At 43.7% G+C, this 19,888-nt stretch overlaps 1 protein-coding gene across 2 annotated transcripts in view; it reads right to left on the bottom strand.

Moving 5' to 3' along the window:
- Positions 1-207: 207 nt before the first annotated feature.
- Positions 208-19,888, bottom strand: part of NCKAP1L (NCK associated protein 1 like) — a 1,641,522-nt gene continuing 1,621,841 nt past the window's right edge. For both annotated transcript variants that reach the window (XM_069231027.1, XM_069231028.1), the window contains exon 31: positions 208-884. In XM_069231027.1, the coding sequence (XP_069087128.1) occupies positions 762-884 (123 nt within the window). In that variant the 3' untranslated portion in view covers positions 208-761. The remainder of the gene's footprint in view (positions 885-19,888) is intronic.

Genomic DNA, 19,888 nt, shown 5'->3' with positions numbered 1-19,888 from the left:
CAATGTTAAGCAACAGGCAAGCTGTAAGCCTCTTCAATTTGATGGTAAGCTCACAATAGGTCCTTTGCAACCAGACAGCTCGCACTATTTGGTAGGTTCAACCTAAAAGAAATGCATTTCATAGTTAGATGCAAGAGCAGACACATACCTACAAACATAACTTATTTTCTCAGAAAGTCATCCAGTCACTGTACACCTCGAGAATGGATTGTTTGCTTATTCATTTAATAACAGTGAAATAACGTTCCATTTTATGAACCATACCTAATGATTACTAAAACACCTTATACCGGGGATTTTTATTCAAAATATTTTCATTTGCATTTATAGTAAGAAGAAAAACAAACACAGAGAGGAAGGAGAAGAAAAAACCTAAATGAAATAATTAGCAATGTCAAGATATGTACGCCAGTGTGACACTTATGATTGTTATCAGTAGAGTTTGTAGACTGTCATTACTTGTATACAATACCAACGGATTATAATGTAGAGAGAGCGTTGATGTGTGGGAGAGGTGTGGAGCGATAGGCGGTAGGAGATATGAGAAATGTAAGCATATTGTTTAAATCATTGTAATCAAAGCCTTAAGACAGGTACACAGGGTCAACAACTTTTAGTGCATTCAGACAATTATAATACACCAAGTGCTTCTTCCAAATACAATTCAATCAAATTGGTGTAACTGTGAAGAGAAAAAAGTCCTTCCAACGAAGCAGGCCCATTCGGCAGTTATAGATGATGTGCCCTATTTACTGTGAACTTCAGACCCCTCCAGGCGCCGACAGGTAAGCTCGGTAGACTTCTCGATATGCATTTCTGAGCAGGACGTAAGGAAAGCACGACTCCAGCATGTCCACGGTTAAAAAAGACGACTCTTCCACGATCTGGAAGTACAAGTTATAAGTTAGCAGCTGGAATGTGCTTCTTAGTGCGAGCTGAGCAACCATTCATTCAAAAACATCGATAGAAAAGTCTGAAAAGGCTGCTATTATCTTTATGAGGATTCATGTGTCATTTTGTCAAATTACATAGTGTAGTTGAAAGAAGAGTCAGGAACCATAAAAGCGCTTCTGGCGACATAAGGTATTGTGAATGTAGCTGAGTCATAGAACAGAAATCTAAGGAATCCCTGTGCAACATTAAGGGGATACTAGTGCAAGTAAACAGAAATACACCCTGACTCAAAGCAATAAAGTAAACATCCACCCTCGCAATCCCTGTGTCCGAGTTTAGGGCCACATATTCGAATGAATTCAGCACTTCACACCAATAGGTGGCCTAATATGTGCAATGCAGCCGACCGGGAGAGGTCGGATAATGTAGCAGAACCATATCCACACATTTTATTCATTTACACTTTCTGTGCGAGTGTCAGCCTTCGATAAGGTGGACATATCACTTACTGGGAGAAAAGATGATGACAACTCCTAGGAATTGAGGATTTTAACTTAGAAGTGCAACTGACCAATCACTTTGGGTTAAAAGAGGCACCCGCAGGACTAAACACCTGACTTTGAAATTGGTGAGGCGGTCAGTAGTGAAAGTGTGGTACTTTTTACTGTGTAATGCTTCCAAGTGCTCCCTCCTACAGACACTCCTGGTACATCTCTAAGAAACACAGAGCATACGTTATTTCATTTTTTCGCTTATGTACTCATCAATCATTCACTAACTCTGTCATCCACACCTGTTTTACAGTGCCCCTGTGCTGCCTCCTGCAGGGAAGTCTGCCTTATTGACCTCCATTAACACACCATACTGTTCTGCACTGCACTTATTTACTGGTTCACTCTCCACTATCAGACCAAGATCCTGAAATCTCAGAAAGACACAAGCAAGGGACAATGGGCCAGATGTAGCAAAGGGTTTTTGAATTCTGTGTCAATGGGAAAATGTGTTCGTACATATGGCCCTTCATGCCGTTGTCAGGCCAAAACCATAGGGGCTCGAGTAACCTAGCTATGTTAGAAAGCTAGATTGAATCCCTACCCTGGTAGCTTATCCCAGGCCACCTCAAGCAGGGTGAATGTCAGAAATGGGCCTTTGGAAACTTGAAGCACACTCCTCCTCCAACCCCTTTACCTCTGTCCTCACAAAAGTCAAACCACTTAACTAAATGAGCTTTGGGGTCCCACAAGTTAATACACTGGCTATGGCACCAGGCAGTGAAGCAACAGACACCAGACAGCGCAGAGGGCGTAGTAGCTGAGGCCAGAACTCAGATGCAACCTCCAGGATACAGGACATAGCGCAACAGAGCAGCAGTAATGTGTGGCGGGTGAGGGCCTGTATAGGCAGCAGCTGTACAAGGGCAAAGCGGGGGTAGCGGGCTTAGGTTCCGCTGCTCTTGGTTGAGCTCCAGGCTCACGGAAGCCACCTGACTAGGATCAGGAGCAGCATCTGGCCGGGTGCCGTCCATCCCTGCATTTTGCCAGCTTGTGCCTCCACACTTGCCCTTCTGCCTCCTGTGCGCCTCCACTCCTTGCCTCTAGGCCTAGCCGCTACCTGACACATCACTCAACAGGGCAGTGGCTGCCTGTCCACCATCCACTTACCCCTGTCCAACACCTTTTAAATTACCACCGCTGCTGCTCGCCACTGAGTCCACCCACACTGATAGTTGTACACAGACAGCTAAGGGCATTGAGCATTTAATACAAGCCCCAGCAACATCAGGTACAACTGATAGCAATCCTACCAAAAGCAAATGACCTGAAGAGACTGACTAAAGAGTGATTAGGAGACTCCGAGAGACACGCCTACCCACTCTTACTCTACTCTTACTGCAGAGCTTTCACTCTACCTCAAACCTCTGTGCAACAGCTTTTGTGGTGAATGCTCATGCCCATCTCCTGTAAATTATTGGAGACAGGTAGGGAGAGGTGGCACTGCAAGAAGTGGAGGAAGAAATAAAGGGCCTAAACCAATCCAAAACTGAACGAAACAGTGAACAACAAATAGGGACTCAGAGAAACTGAGAAGTCAAGAGCCTGAGTAACTGAGCAAAGTACTAATGTGACCCTCTGCAGTGCAGCAGAGCTGGTCCAACAGAGATGAGTTTACTGACGACTGACCTGCATAGGAACCCGACAGAAGGAGGAGCCTCACAAACTGTACCATTGCAATCAGCTCTGTAACCAGCTCAGCAGCTGTGTGATGTAGTGTTGCCATCCTTTTGTGCTCAGATCAAGTCCAAGAAGCTTCAGTATTATAATCTGTCAAAGCTGTGAAACAATGATGTCCAGCAGGAGGACAAGCGCACCACCAACTGATTCAAAGGGTAGGAAGAGTAAAATTGCTTGCCCAGTGAACTTGGATTTGACCAAGGAACCTCTGTCCCTCAAATTTGAATCTTGCTGTCAGGCTCTGGCCACAAGTCTTGCACTTAGTTATGCCATAGCCCGCCCCAGGAAAAGGGGAGGCCAATCAGGCTTCTGTCACCTCTACCCTTCTCCACTTCTTTAAGAAATCCTCGACTGCTGACTTCACACATACTCCACAAGAGGGGGAGCCTTATATTCATGATGAATATCTGGTGTCTGTTGAGATCGGGCTACCAAGGATCATTGTTCAAGCCACAGTCCGTGCAGCCCCGCCGTCACCCTACGAAAGCGGCAACAGTGGCAACCCTATCAAAGGCTCAAAGGCCTGCCCCAAGAAATCATCTGCTTCACCTCTACCACTTGTTTCAAGCCCCTGCCTTGTGGTCATTATCACCGTCTTTAATGGCTTATGCCACCAGTGGCCTTGCCATAGGTTGGCCACCACAGGTCCTCTCTAGGGTCATCAGCCACAGCTCCGTCCTCCTCACTGCTGGCCACCTCTCCACAGAGGCAGTTTTAGCGACCAGCTCTCAGATGTGCTAGCTTTCAACAATCACTCCACCTGCAAAGCCAACTTGTTCAGCCCCTCAAGGTCCTCAAGCAGGTGCTCATGCTCAATCAGTAGAGCAACCTTGGTCAGAACAGAATTATTTCCGGAACTAAACACAGAAAGCCCCTTCACTCCACCATCTGCCCCTGGAACCGGGCCCCAGCGGTAAAGATTACCCTACTCTCGGCAATGAAATTTTGTAAGCCCAACTCCTGGGGTCACCCACAACCTAGGGCTGTTTGCACGGAATGTAACAATCGTCTCCCTGGGCCACCCACAGCCTAGGGTTGTTTGCACGGAATGGAACAATCAATCACTTCTAGAGCTGTCGCTCTCCTTCCCAGAGGGGTCTGGTGGAACTGGCTCACCCACTAACGTCCGCTTAGGTCTCCTTTGGATACCGCAAGTTCTATCTGTCCACAACTCTTGCAGACTCTTCAGTCCACAGTATCTGCGTTCAACTACCATTCTGACAAGCTGGCTCTTCAAGTTCACATCTTGAGCTCCCTTGCCCTTGAAAACTTAAACAGACTTATACATTGGGCACAATCTACCTCTAACTTCCCACAGGTTGATTGCTCCCTAATTATCAATACCTTGTCATCACTTCCAACTTTCCTTGATACTGTATTTAACTGAGATAAAAGGGTTTAGAGCTGGCCCTGGACAATGTTTAATCCTTGTAGAGGCAACATGTTCCCAAGCTTGTGGGGTTCTCAAAATTAAATCTCCAGAAACCCTTTATTTGAGAAACGGACCCTGCTCTGAGCAGGCAGGAACAGCTTCTCTGAATAGCTGATCACCTGGCCCAGACTTAATCCAGCTCCCTCTACTCCTAAGTAAAAGTGAAAGGAAATATTGTCGGAAGCAATGCATCAAAAATTGCAGAAACTCTTCTTCAATAAACCATAAACTGTATCCGTTGTTCATTAAAATGAGTTCAAGGAGCCCAGTGCCCAGCAAGGAAGGGAGTGGTACTCATCAACCCATAAAGGCCCGAACATTGGATCAAAATACTGGCACGGAGAGCACCAATCTAAATGCCCCCTAAACTCCCGTGCCAGACACATAAAACAAATCGAAACGTCTGTAAATTAAATAATCCAAAGTGCTGATGAGGTTGTTGTAAGGGTGAGGCGTTCGAAAGGAGACTGGTTCTTGCCCCTCAGCAGTCAGGAGCCGTCCACCTGACTCACTTTGTCCTCACACCGAGGTTAGCAGAGGAAATATTCAAGTCACAGTCGCAAAGGAACAGCTGGCCTCAACCCCCTAGACCCTAGGCTCAATAAGGGCCCAAACACGGAGCAATCATTGTGTGGCCCACTGGTAAAAGGAAATCATGGAGGTCCGAATGCCTTAAATCATACTCGGGACTCTCCCGACTCTACTAGAAGGCAGGGTTCTACTAAGCAAGCAGGTTTGCTACACTCCAACGTCAAAATGGGGAAACATCTTGAGGTTAATGAAGGACATCCCGCAGCTTAGCTTCATGGAATCACAAGACACAATTTCAATTGAGTTTCTGTCCCCAAGGCACAACACACATACACAGATATTATCCAGAGAAGAGTTATTCAACTCGTGTGGCATCAGGCTTAGCACCATTAAGGGTATTGGTTAGCCCGTGTTTCGTGCAAAACAACAACATGCCCCAGCTGTGCCCAGCTACGAAACTTTGTTTTAAAAAATGCGTCGGACCGCACCCTCACAGTTTTCAGTGAATGAGGGTGGGTGCCCTGAGACCCGTTAAGGCTGCCTGGAACTGGCTGCCATCCGTCTTAAACCGCAGATGCTTCGACTTAGCTAAGGGAAGTGTACTCCCACTCCCCACTGAGTCTTTATCTGTTTCCTTATGCTCTTGGGGCATATGTGGTCTTTTCCAGAAACAGTGGTTCTTTGACCTCCCAGCCTTTTCGAGTAAGTTTGAAATCATTCCCCTACAAAAAACATGGTCTGTCATCCATATCCCATCACCAGTTTTATTGAGTATAGCAAACCAGCTTCTAAAGAGCATAAAAATGGCAGACCCAAAGGTGGCCTTTCATTATACATTTCCACAATGCTTCAGGTAAAAATCAAACCTTTAACTATGCAAGAGGATTGGTTACACGTAATCAAACGCCACAACTTGAGACGTCTTTGCTCACTCTTGCTAATTAATACATATAGCAACCCAAGCTTAAGGGAAAAATGGCCCAAATTAAACCAGCTGATATCGGCCCTTTGTGATTTGGCCAGGGACCATCCTTCATCTGACTATATGATAACGTGAGACTTTAGTGTGAACCTCTTTCAAGATCGTCATGAGAAAATCCCAGAATCCTCTCTCAAGGGGACATCCGAGAACAAACCAGACCCAAAAAATTCCATGAAGTCCATTGGGGGAACTTGTTGTCTTGAAGTTTAATAATCTGTGTTTTAAACTCCTAAATGGAAGACTTCTGCAGGTTATAACACCTAACTTGACAGGGTCCGGTTGAAAATCAGTTTTACTTCAACTGTTCCTTATGCAACGTCAAAAAGTTCACCTTAGTGGAAAGCTATCACATAGCCTCTCCCTCCGAGAGCGATCATGTCCCTTAGGTTATAAGAATCAGCACCAACTTGGCCCAACATGACCTGGCCTGTAGTACCAATAAAGGAATTTCCACTGTCAATTTTGGGTGACTCAAATGGAAAGATAACACTCATGGCAAAATTATGGCCGAATGTACAACAGCCACCATAGGGGCTGCCATTGGAAACATCTCTCTGATTGTTGAGTGAACCAATCTTCTTACTTCGCTCCTTGCAAAATTCCATACACAACCAGTGCCATGGTCTCATCCTGGATCCACATCATGCTCCACCCCCCACAGCTATGATTGTACGCTTAGAGAAAGCTTGGAACTTTGCCATGAGAGTAGCTCATAAAATTCCTGGCGATAATGAGTTAGCAATGGCATTCAAGCAGGTGCAAAACCGTTATAAGCAAGCTCTCTGGGCTGAGAAGGCAAGACGTGCAGATCACTTCTGGATTACTCTTTTTTATGAAAGTGAAAAAACATCTCAGGGAATTTTTGGGCCCTGCTAAATCAACAAGTAAATGGGCCTGGTGGGCCTGGCTGTGAAAACATCTCTGAACCAGATTGGTCATCCTTTCTTTCTAAGCACTTTATGTCAAGTGATTCCGAGAAACAGAATAGCTATCAAGTGGGCGAGCCTTGCCACATAAGCACAACCATGACTGCTAATTCTGCCACCCCTCGAGAGCATGAATGCTTGCACTCCCCCACTGCAGACTTATCATCTCTGACTAGCACGCTGAAACTGGTTATGGTTAAGGCCAGGTCAATCGGGCTCCTGGGCCCAATGACCCCCCCCATGCCCTCTTCAAACAGGATATTCCTTTTTGGGCCTGCAAGCTCACTCTGCCTTTTACCTACTGTTTAAAGAGCTGGGATATACCAGAGAAATGGTGTGGGGCTGTTATCCAATTCATCTACAAAGGAGGTTCCAAACCAGACCCCATCAATTATAGACTGATAGCACTCCTGGACAATAAAGCAAAAATGTTTGCCGGCTTATTGCTGAAAGACCTGCAACAATGGGTGGAGTCGAGGGGGCTAATCACGAAAAAACCACACCAAGTTCATTGAAAAATGTGGCACCCTGACAAATCTGCTAGCTATATCCACGCTATCAGAAAAAGCAGTCATCTCACAAACCTTGCAGCACTGCTGCTTTGTTGACTTCAAGGAAGCGTTTGACCATGTACCAAGGGGGTGCCCTCTGGACAAATTTAAAGAATTGGAGTATTCCATCAAAACTCCGAGAGACCATTATTCATTTGCACATGGGTTTGCATTAAATTGAGTGACGGATCCTGTGTATCCAGAAAAATTGCAACCGCTCTGGGAGTAAAACAGGGATGTGTGTTAGCCCCACTGCTCTTCAACTTGTTAATCGCCGATTTGTTCTGTGCTCTTGACATCATCAGTAGTCATTCCCCTAAGTTAGAAGGTACACACATCAGTAATATGCTCTATGCAGATGATTTAGCCATGTTCAATCACACAAGAGTTGTGTTGCAGTGCCTGTTAAGCACACTGGACTCCCATTCTATTGCCAATTGCTTGGACATCAACCTAACCGTAACACTGGGCAGGAAAATTAACAAAGGAGGTTGCTGACTTTGTAATGACCATAATATTATGACCATAATATTATGACGGAACAGTCATATAAATACCTGGGGCTCACCATCGATGCAAAGTGTACCTTAGTCCGGCACATGAAGGCAGTTGACATCAAAGCATTGACTCTTAAATTGTTATTCTCAAAAGTGTCAAGTTTGTTGTGGGGGGGTTAACCTTTTCTACTCCTGAATGTTATTAGGGCTAAAATCATCTCATCTTTATCCGATGGAAGGAAACGTCTGCTGGGTAGGGACAGCAAACATTTTAACAAGCTCATCACAAAGATATATGTTTTCCCTTCGTCTGCCACTATCTTCCTCAGCTGCCCAGCTCTGGCTAGAATTTGGCCTCCTTGATCAGCAGGTCCTCAGGGCGTCCCAGACCTCAGGGTGTCCCACATGAGTCAACATGTCTTTAAGCAATTAATTAAAAAGTGTGTGCACTTCCTTTCACGTAAGGCTGGCATGGTCGTTCTAGCAAAGTGCAAGCACCCGCGGGCTGTCATTAATTCCTTCCCTTACCCTACCTGTCTTGCACTCACTCAAAATACAAAAAAGCAAAATTCACAGCCCTCAGGCATAGCGAATGGCCTTTCATAAAGTATTTAGCTAGGTGGCGATGGCCCTCGGAATCAATAACGTGCTGGGGGTGTGGACTGTATGATGAATCTTTCCAACATTTCGTCTTTAGCTGCCCACTTTTACTTGAGAAATAAAAATCTCTCCTTAAGCGGGAGTGGAACAAACTGGACATTCACTAATGCCGGCAGGCAATAACTGACTCCTTCAACACCTACAACACTTCTTTGAACATTTTGATGGCCAAGTGTGTGGCTCTAGCATTCACGAAGCTTCGCGGTCTGGAGATTCTACCGAGTGGTATCATCCTGAGCACTTCATTGGATTGCTCGCCAGTGCCTCTTCCATAAAAGTGCAGACATTCTCAGATTAACTGGATGTTTTGGAATAGTGCTGCGCATGCTCATGACATTTTTGGTTATTAGTTGCAGCAATGGTATTTTTTATCTATTTACCTCTATGTTTATCGTTTACTGTATTTTTTGCTGTATTGTAATTATTGTGCTTTACCCTTAGCCCCTATCATCTATTGGCACTACAGCCTACGATGGTCCTTCGCTGAATACAAATCACCAGCTAGGAGCATGCTTTGGCCATGAGTGCTGAGTCACTGCACGCCCCCTATGTGGTCAAAGCTCATTCTTATTTTAATTTCATCCTTTGTGTTGTGCGATACAAGCCCTTGAACAAGCACCTTACTGGCGTTGTTACTATCCTCTTTATATTGCACTTTTTTTTTAGCGTGGACCCTTTTTGAGTAACTGTAGCTTAGGCGCAGATCCTAAATCCATCGCCAGCAGACTCGACCTATGAAAACCTGCTGCACTTTTCCAAAACTGCACACTGCACTTTGCCTGAATCAATATGTCTTCCAAACTTGCTGCCTGTTTCCACATGTTTGCAAACTCTTATTTTGCTTTTTGTCTTAGGTGTGAATATCAGACTTTTTGAACCTTTTATTGGCGGAAAAAGTAGTTGCTTTTATTGTACGTTGCACTTTGTATTTATAAAAAAGAGAGACGAGCCTATGGTTCGGTCCATTGCTATAAGTTTGAGAGTTACACAGGCTTTTTTTTCGAGACACTTTAGAGGCCTATTACATGCATTGGTATGCTGTCAAATTGCAAAAATGTGTGCACTTTGGAACTTTTTAAATTTTGTATACCTTTGTTGATTGTAATGGTTTTAATTAACCACTCAGTAAACTTTATCTTTCTGACACTGGCCATAGGGAGGAAGCAGGTTGTGACAGTTCGGAAACCGTTAGATGGAGAGAGGGAGTAGAAGGCATCAGTGCTTAATTTGTAAATAAAAAGGTGCCGGCGCTCAAAGCCCTCATAAAACACGCAGCTGTTGCAATTATATGTGTAAACACGCAATACTCAGGAAGCAATACTCAGGAAGCGTAACTCTGAAGCCATCTCGGGTCTCTTCAATCCATAAAAAGCCACTCCCTGCCCCTTCAGCTCACTATTGCAGCTTTCTTCTTTCTCCCTGTGTGACGCTTTTTAGGGTCGAGCCTGCGTTGCATGCGCTTGCGCATGCGTATCACAGCGAGACTCTTTTGTATTTAGAAAAGGGCTCGGAGCCCTGTCAACTTCACGTCAGTGTTTTTTATTGGATAGTGGGCTTGCCTAATAAAATCTGCTTGCTTTCATTAGTCGTACGCAGGCATAACTCATTCCTTTTCCGGTGGCTAGCCCTCCTCGAGCGCAGCGACCAAGTACAGAAAACATGCAAGGCTCGCTGTTTTCCATCGGGCTCGTGGACTTCTTTTTCTCTAATTTACGAGCGTGATCTCGCTTGGCAGAAGTCGAGAGCTTTACATAGTTAGTTTAACTTTTTCGGGTTATGTACATAAATGCATTTTTGCCCGATAGGTGAAAAGTCGGGTTAGGAGTTTACAACGCGATCAGCTCTAACATGAGCAAACGCGAGACCCGTTGCATTGTAAATGCTTGTTCGTTTTTCCCTTCCTTCGTCTTTCCCATATGTGTCTTTTGCTCGCAGCAAATGCTTGAGGCAGAAGAATAAGCCCTGACCCTCAAAAGTAAGTGCCGTGCTCAGCACCGGAAACAACAAGCACAAATTAAGCTCTGGAAGGCATCCGCCTCCTAATTGCTTGGTATTCTCCTGAGCCTAGTATTCATATTACAGAGTACCCTCAATGTTAATGCACTCACCACCCAAATCCTGTCATTAGATAGAACTTCACATACTCTCTCGACTCCCCTATGAGACACACAAACACCCTGTTTCCAGTTCCCTCTTCCTTTCCCCATCTATCTAAAATCAGTATACTAAATTAAAAAATAACGCCGCACATTCTAAGTATGGAAAAAAGCACCGGACTGACATCTACCATGATGTTGTATTTTCTAAATCTATGGCGTCATGGCTTCGAGGACAGACTGACTGGCTTCTGCATTTGCTATACTTGTATCATAGAACACCCAAGAAGTACAGACGTTTGGGCCATGAGCTTGCTGTATCTGTAATGCATCATCCTTGGGATGGGCAGGGACTGCTAGGACCTGGATTTCCAGTATCAGTATGGTAAAAGAAGCACAGGCTAATCTAACATTAAGACAAAACGTAATGTACATACTTACACCCAACACAGCCCAGGTATGCCTCAAATATGTTGCGGGGATCCAACAACGCACATTAACACTGCCTCCTTCAGGCACAGTTCCTGGCGCCATTATATGCCCACCACAGCCCCAGACCCACTATCGGGTTAAACATTTGCATCTTACTGACACATCCATTCACTTATTTCCACACCTGGACATATATAAAATATAATCAAATCCACATATTGAGGAAAGACGCTACAAAACCTGTCAACAACTTGAGGTAGACAATGGAAGACTGTACAGCCAGCACAAAGGAACAACCCTTAATGCCCTATAGAACTTTTGTGGGATTGTTTTAAGTTTATATTTGGGTGCACTAATAATAATGTGTGGTATGCAATTTTACATATGATCCTGTATAACAGAGTGGACTAATAAAGCCACAACTGAAACAAATATCATATTATTATCGATTTAAGTGAGATTATACTTTTGCTCACACCACGATGATTCAGCAGCTTTTCTAATTTACTATGCAAGAAATGTGTAGACTTTCTAATTCTTTTAGGGATGCTGCCTGATTTCTTATGTTTTTGCTGACCATTATGGCTTAGAACATTTTCAGATTTTTACATAGTCTGTATGACTTTGTATCTGAGAACCTTTATGGAATTCGCTCTGTAGTGCTGATTTTGAACCTTTTTAAGAAAACCCTTTTAACTTTTCATCGACCTACAACTCAATTAATAAGTGAACCCCATTATTTATTGAACTGTTTTACTCTGCTCATTGATGTTTGGCGAGGTTTCTTAACATTGCCTTGTGAAATTGAGGTTTAACACATCGCAAATCCTGCAAACCGTGGAAGAACCGAATGAGGTAAATTTTAGGGTTCCAAATTTTGGGGCTATAGTTTTTTTCACAAACATGCACCCATTCACATATTTGCTCTGCAGAGATCCATCAACAAATCTAGTTTAGTGAGTTATTTGTGCATAGCTGTCTGCTACCAAATATATTCCATCGCTAAAAAAGAAATCTGGCTACTCTAGCCTTGAGGGCCACTATCTAGTATTTCTCACAACTAAGCAATAGGAAAAAAAACCAAATACAAAATCAAGAGAGCATTGTCAGTTCAGTCAAGTACCAGAACCATAATGGCCTCTCTCTCCTGCTTTGGGATCATTCCAATGGTAGAAATATGCTACAAGAAGGAACATAATGTAACATAACACAAAATCGCATAACTTAAATTGAATATTGAGGGGTAGTACGGAGCTATATTAAAATCTATAGTACATAAGTCTGCAGAGAGATTTGTTTGCTGTATTTTTACACATGACTCTTATCCAGAAATAAAAAAGAACAGCTCCTCCATCAGCAGTGTGATATCCCAGTGTGATATAGTATTTAAAAATGCCATTTTCCTTAACCCTCTCCATTTCTCACCCTACCTTAATTGTACTCTGTTTGAACTGATAGCTTTGAACACTGATAGGGTCCAGGCAATGCTTAGTTCGGAAAAGAAAGACGGCTGGTGCCCGACTCTCCTGCTCAGAAGCCAGCTGCTGGTGCAAAAAAAAGTTGGCACGCTGAATACTGAGGCGATGTAGTTTAGAATCCACCACATGCCTCTTTAATTCACTACCAGACACTTCCTGTGCTTGCATGTTACTCTTTTAGGTTCCTGTTTTCTCTCTTTGTGACAGGCTTTCCATTTTTATTTTCCTCCATCTTTCTGATTTGTGTGTTATTCCCTCGCTTGTGCTAGGAAAATATGCCAGTCCCCAAAGTGCTAGTGGCCCCCTCCAGCAGGCAACATCTCAAATTAAGCACTGATTTCAAGGGATCATCAAGACTGGCTGTACTCCATCCTGTACATTTGTAGGAATGATTAACACACACTTTATAAGACTAGCAGCATTGAATTAATCATTCAATTTGATTGTAATGCTGTAAGAGCCTTCTGAGGTTTTGGCAGTTCTTTATGGTATGGCTGGGTAGCTGTACCGCACAGTACACTCGCAAATACCATCTTGGATCCAATCAGGTAAGTTTACCTAACCTTCAAATGAAACCTGGGTAGCTGTGACTACGAGCAGTAAGGTTAGCAATGAATCAATGTGTCAGAAAATCACACAACACAAAAAAAACAAGACACTGCTTTATAAAAATTGATCAGATTTTTATACATTTTTAGAGAACTTAATCATCAAAATTCACCAGAGGATTCCAGAGATATATATTTTAGAAATAAGACTTAACGTTTATATCAACCTCAACAAGCACTGGCCAACAAAACGTTTGGAAAGTTTGTAAAAGTTAGTTCGACAACTCTGGCCCAAATTGGGCAACCAAATCCAGCAAGACAGAGATCTGTGGGGCCAGAAAGGATACTTTGGGCAGATACCAGCCCACCAAAGCTTTTTTAGAGCAAGATCCAAACTTTACAGGATGACTGCCATAGACGAAAATGCAGTAGTCCTGATGCTGAGGCATGGACGCTCAAAGATGCTCAAGGATGCTCTTGATGCTGTGCCATCTGCAGGGGTGAACGTAGGTCGATTCCTCAGTCCACAGGTGAGTTAGAGCCACTCTATCCATGGATCACTGGATCCCCCAAAATCATATTTGCATGGTTCCAAGGGCTGCTGGTGCAGACCTTCTGCTTTTGCGACACATTGATCAGGGTGCAAATCTTTAACGGAGGCTGGTGTCCTTCTTGATCAACAAATCTGGTCCCAACAAACACTCACAGGTCCAGCAAACATGGGTGCCCATTTTGGCTATCTCAAAATTGTCCTCTGGGGTGGCCGGAGTCTGGTAGCAGCAAAACTTCTGAGGAGGCTACCAGAGATATGACTTCGGCTCTTTCAGCTTTAATGTCCCCAGTGCCATTCTGGGAGGTCAGCCAACTGACCGTTGGAGTCTCTGCTTCGGACTAGGGCTAGGAATCAGCTTTTCCACAAGACAGACACACAAAACAGGGTCAAAACTCTGCTAAGTCCAAAGTGCAACAGGTGCCATTGTTTCGGCATTGCAGACTCTCTTTGTGTTCTTCCAACAGGTGCAAAGTGCTCTTCTTCTCATCCTTCTTCTAAGTCCAGCTATTACTGAGGGTCAAAATGCCAGGGTTACCATATTTATCCCAGGAAAGTGCCCTGAGGGGGCCACGTGGTCAAAAGCCAAAGGGCTACTGGGACTCCTCCTACCTAGTAATGAAGTTCCTGTAATGTGTGGCATCTGGCTATCCCAGAATGCCACATTCTAGCCCTTTTCAAGATGGCACAACCCTTCCTCAGTCATGAGGAGCAAGGTAGCCCACACTAGAGGTGTAGCTATCTGAGGGCAACACGCCCACGGCAAAACCTATTTGAGGGCAAGTTTCCCCTCTCTGGCTCGGTCTCAATTTTGTCTACAGGAACAGAAGGCATTCTGTTCAGGGATGTTTGTCCGGGTGGCCCATCAAAAGAGACTTACCCTTTGAATCATGCCTCTGGGCTAACCTCCTGAGTGGTCGTTCTGGCAGAGGAGGTGATACCTCACTGCTGGGGCACTGCCATTGTTCCTGAGCCTGGGAGTCATTTACACCTCTCCCCAAGTGGTCAGAAGGCTGTGATAGTATGCCTTTGTGAGGCTATGGGGCGAGCAGAGCACAGAGCGGCAACTTTCTAAAAGTTGCCAACCTTTAATAGTGACATTAATTTAGTGGCCATCAGGTCTCACTTAATTCCTCAATTAATTTGATACCTTACATGGTATGGTTTGGTAGTCCCAGTCAAAAGTTAGCCCAGTTGGGATGCCACCTGGTAACCCTGTGTTAGCCAATGGGGCTACCATCTTTACCCACAGCAAAACAACAATTTGGAAGTGTTACTGCTAAGACATACTGGAAAACATGTGTCTTACTTAACAGACTACAGTTCCCTGCCACAGGACTACATAGGCCTTCTTTAGGGAAGACTTATAAATAATGGTAAGGAATAAGGTGGCTTTGCCATTGGTTTGAATGGCAAAGTCGAACTGGCAGTGAAAACACTGTCCTTCCAATCTGCAGTGGCAGGGTTTGAGCCATTTTGGACCTTGACACACAAAGGGTGGCACAAAGAGTGCTGCAGCCCTGAGTGGACACTCTGCCTTACATGCCCTGGACACCCTGGGTACCATATACTAGGGGCTTATAAATAAGTCAGGCCTTTCCAATTAGGTGTATCCAATTCAACAGGTACTTTGTGTGGTTATAACACTGGGACTTAGGTCTGGTTAGCATGCCTCAGTACACTCTCAGAGTCAAAAAACCAACAGCTGATAGTCCAGCTGGGGGCTAAAAAGTGGGGGAGAAACCTGCAAAGAGCATGTTTCTGTACAAACCCACATGGCCATTTAAGTGTATGTTATATATTAGAATTGGACGGTGAATAGCATGACTGGTGTGGCAATCTGTGGCCCCATTTTTTGCAGTGCATTGTCCCAACTCTCCCATTTCATGTCCAATTAGTATTTTTCACATACATTAGGATTTTGTTATGGTTTTATCGGCTTGAGAGTTTGCAAACTGGGGGTGAAGTAAAACTAAGAGTAATACAGTTGCATGAGCAGATCGATCCAGAAAAGAAAGGACTGCAACTGTGCAACCAAAATAAAGCCACAAAACAGCTAACACCTGCTTTGCAAAAGCTCACTTTAATACCAATAGAATTAAAATCAAAATGTCATGATAAATCCGTTTTACAACCCAACCAACTATAACAAATGAGACAAAGAAAAGAGAGTCAATACAGGAACAAGTGCATAGAGAAACATTTACTACGAGATGAGCAGCGAGCAAGCGCAAAATAGTGCTTGAATAAATGTTACAAATTATTGACTGCACCAATCATGGTAGAAGCATGCTCCAAAATTATTCTGGTATTTACTGTAATGTTCATTTCTCCAAATGTCTCTTTTGTTGTACCAGTGCATACTGAATGAAATGTTTACGCTCTACGCAGGCTCCTTGTGACCTAGCTATAGCCAATCAGAAAGGTGCAAAGAAAATAATTTCCCTTCCTTCTGCTTAGCTTCTCACACCATACTGGTAATTAAATAAGCTGGAGCCCTAAACACTTCCTGTGTGCCCCGAAGATGAAAAAAGGGGATTCAGGTTCTGAAATGGGTTCTGGGGGGCAAGATCGTAAGTACTGAGAAGGGTTTTCGAAGTAAAGGAAAATGATGGGTTGTAATTGAATCATTAACTCCTCAACCTATTTTCTCGTACCACTACTTACTCTATGAAGATATACCATAGCTACATAATAACAACCTGAATCCTCAATAGAAACAAGCTGAAAGTCTTGGATGATGCAAACAAACTTTGTTTTCTGCAAACTGCAGGAAACAAAATGCTGAAGAAATAGCAGCAGCTGAAACCCCAGAACCAAACTCTGATTCTGCATTTCCCAGACCCAGCCTGTTATGAGATGCAAAGGTAGATTGTGTGGCCCAAGTGGCTCCCTCAGAAATGTCCTGAATAGAAGGTTCACTAGCTTCAGCCCCAGAAACTGCCGTTCACTGAGTTGATCTTTCCTGGACTCCACTCGGTAACTGTACATTCTGAGAAGAATATGCAATGGATATATGTGATGTAATCTACCTAATCAGGCTTGGAATGATAGCTTTTTGCCCATGATGGAGAGTGCTAAAATTAGCAAATAAACTTTCACTTGGTTGAAATCCTCGTGATCTGGATAAATAATTTCCCACCACCCTCAACAAATCCAATGTAAAGTCTCTTCCTTAGGAGTAGGGGGTTCTGGAAAGAAAGAGTGTAACATTATTTCTTGTTCCTGATGGAACCAGGACCAATATAAGAACAACACTATCTGAAAAAGTCTCAAATACTGCGACCTGATTGATAAAGTCCCCAATTCACCAAGTCTGTGTGCAGACATTATGGCCATCCAAAAGAACACCACCAAAGACAAGTGTTTCAAATCTACACTTTCCAAGGGCTCAAAAAGATGAAATTGCAAGGCTTTAAGAAACAAAGGAAGGTACCAGTATGGGGTGGTGGGTTTAATATAAGGCCTCATTAGGGTAAACACCCTTAAAAGTGTGATATCCAAAGAGTCCCTCTCAGGAATACCCCAAGGACCCTTAATTAACTTAATTACTGCCCATTGCACTTAGCTACAGCCAAACCCTTCTGCAATCCTTCATACAAAAACCTGTTGAACTGAAGAGGAATCACACTTAGTAGGGTGCATAGATCTAGCCATACACCATCTCGAAAAAGAGGATCAGTGGTGATCATGTGATTTTCTAGTGAGTAACCTCACAGACTACTGCACTGAGCACGCCACTAGCGAAGAAAGCCCCCCCAAGCTCAAACCCCTCCTCTCAACAGCCATATTGTTAGACACATCATACTACATTTTCCAAGAGGAAGAAAGGGAGACCTGAAGAGAAATGGGTTCATTGGCAGAATCCATTATTGTGACCATGCTATCATTTTCAGTAATGGAAACCACCTGATTCACACTCAAAACGGTGCTACTAAAATGAGATCTACTCTCTCCTTCTGTAGTCTGGTTATCAAGAGAAAGGGAAGGAATGTTTATCTTTGCTCTTTTTTTATTGGCTCCAGCTATGGTAGGTGGTGCCTGGGAAGACGTTAGACACCTCAGAGAGTAAGAATTGGTGAGAGAAAATGGGTGGAGGCGGTAACGCATGCTTCCCCCACAATACCCATCCCTAAATAAGCTTCAGGCTCATGCATCCTTCACAAATGCAGATGCAAACTTTATTAAAGCATAGTATTGCGAACCCCATCCAAAGCACTCATGCTGATGCCTGTGACTATAACTTGTGAGATTAACTCGAATTCCTTGAAATGCTGCACCAAATCATACTTAACCACGTGTCAGGCATCATGAGAAAGATGCAGGCCTGTATGAAAAGAAAGTTTACTTAAATCAGTGCAACAACCAGCAATTCATGCAGAGATTCCTACTAAGAACCTTAGTCAACAATTTGTCTCGGCATGCCACAAACCACTCCTGTGAAATACATAACAGACACCATTTTAGTAAAGACAAAACTTTCTTTGCATGGTATATCATGCCACATAAGTCCCTTCAGCGAGCCATCAGAGACAGTGTTGCTAATTGTGTGTTAGTTGTATTAGAATGGTGGTAGGTTCTGTGAGAATATGAGAAGAAAACCGATTCTGGGCTATCTTCTAAATATTAAACTTACTATAAATTAATATCATGATTTAAGCATTTGCCTGTTTCAAGAGTTGGTCCTCTTTTGAGATATATTGTGAGCATATACCTTTTTTAGCAGCTGCAATGTGATTGACATCTTCTTGTATACTGGGTAAACTAAATCTGGGTTCACTGACATTAAACAATTGGTATATTTCAAATTGCAGGCCGTTGAAGTTTCTTAGATAAGAAAGTGAGGAATGCCAGAATGCATATTTTTGGGGACCAGGCACATAAACTTGAAAAATATCCTTTCAGCTACCAATCAATTTAATGAACGTAAAATTGAGAAACCATCACATTTTTGTACATAATTTTGGTGGGATGTTTGCGTGTATCAGAGCCAACTGAGAAGTCCAGCAATAACTTTCAGTGGTCGTCTTTCAGGTGTAGATAATTTCTGAGGGTTCATGCAAAAATATAAGAGAGGTCTAAACTTACAGTGAAATAGTTGAGTTAAGAGCTTGTTTCAAGAAGGGAGTGTGCAAGGCAGTGCCTTCTCAATGCCCTGAAAAAACAGACTTGTGGTTATTTTTGCATCCCGCTCTCAATATGAGGGCGACCCCGGCACTGTGAGCACCTTGATTTTTCCCATATAAGAGTGCACCAGAACACTGTATTGCCGTTCAGACCGAACCTTCTGTAAACAAATGGGATTGAGAATTTCACATCACAATCTAGCAATCACGAAAGTATTGTGGATAACCTGACACCAGAATTACTCCATTAATTCCATTTACATCTTTATGGTGGCAAATGTCAATATAGCCGAAGCTGCTAACCTTGAGAGCAAAATATTCGACATAATGCATCTGCAGAAGTGCCTTGAACAGCTGATGTGTCAGGAAGAGAAGCAGTTTGCCAGGGTTTTAGCCAATTGGTCAACCGTGTGGGGGAGAGGGGAAGGAACACTATAAGTTGACTTTCAGACACTACTAAAGTCCCCCCCAAGGAGCCATGTGATGCCACTCAACAGTGAAAGTACCCCTGACAATTTGAATAGGAACCCCGTTTGGTCAGAGTTGGTGGTGCAAATGGAGCCAATTATTATGTGATGGCCCTGAAGACATTGCGACCCTGAGGGTCCACTACTTTTGTATCAGCCGTAAAGGGGGCACCTGCCCTGACCCACACCAAAACTCCACATGAGTAAGTGGAATAATTTGTGGAGTATACCTGTTCACGCCTGGGTCTCAGGAATCACTCCACCTCAGTTCATGTTATATGGGATTCTTGTATCAATGCTATGTGTGCGTAGCTACGGCATAGGTAGGAATAGACAGCGTATCTGCGGGAGTGTGCATTCCGCCATATTCCAGATGAGTTGTTGGTGGTGGAGTGCAGAATGTCTTGGTCAGCAGGGGAGGCAACAGGCCATCCGCCCAGTAGTGCATGTAAAGTGTCGATGTGGGCAGCATAACGGAAACCAAAAC

Source organism: Pleurodeles waltl, chromosome 4_2 (genome assembly GCF_031143425.1).
Source record: "Pleurodeles waltl isolate 20211129_DDA chromosome 4_2, aPleWal1.hap1.20221129, whole genome shotgun sequence".
In the NCBI taxonomy this organism is placed as follows: domain Eukaryota; kingdom Metazoa; phylum Chordata; class Amphibia; order Caudata; family Salamandridae; genus Pleurodeles; species Pleurodeles waltl.
This window is presented reverse-complemented; position numbering and strand designations above follow the sequence as displayed.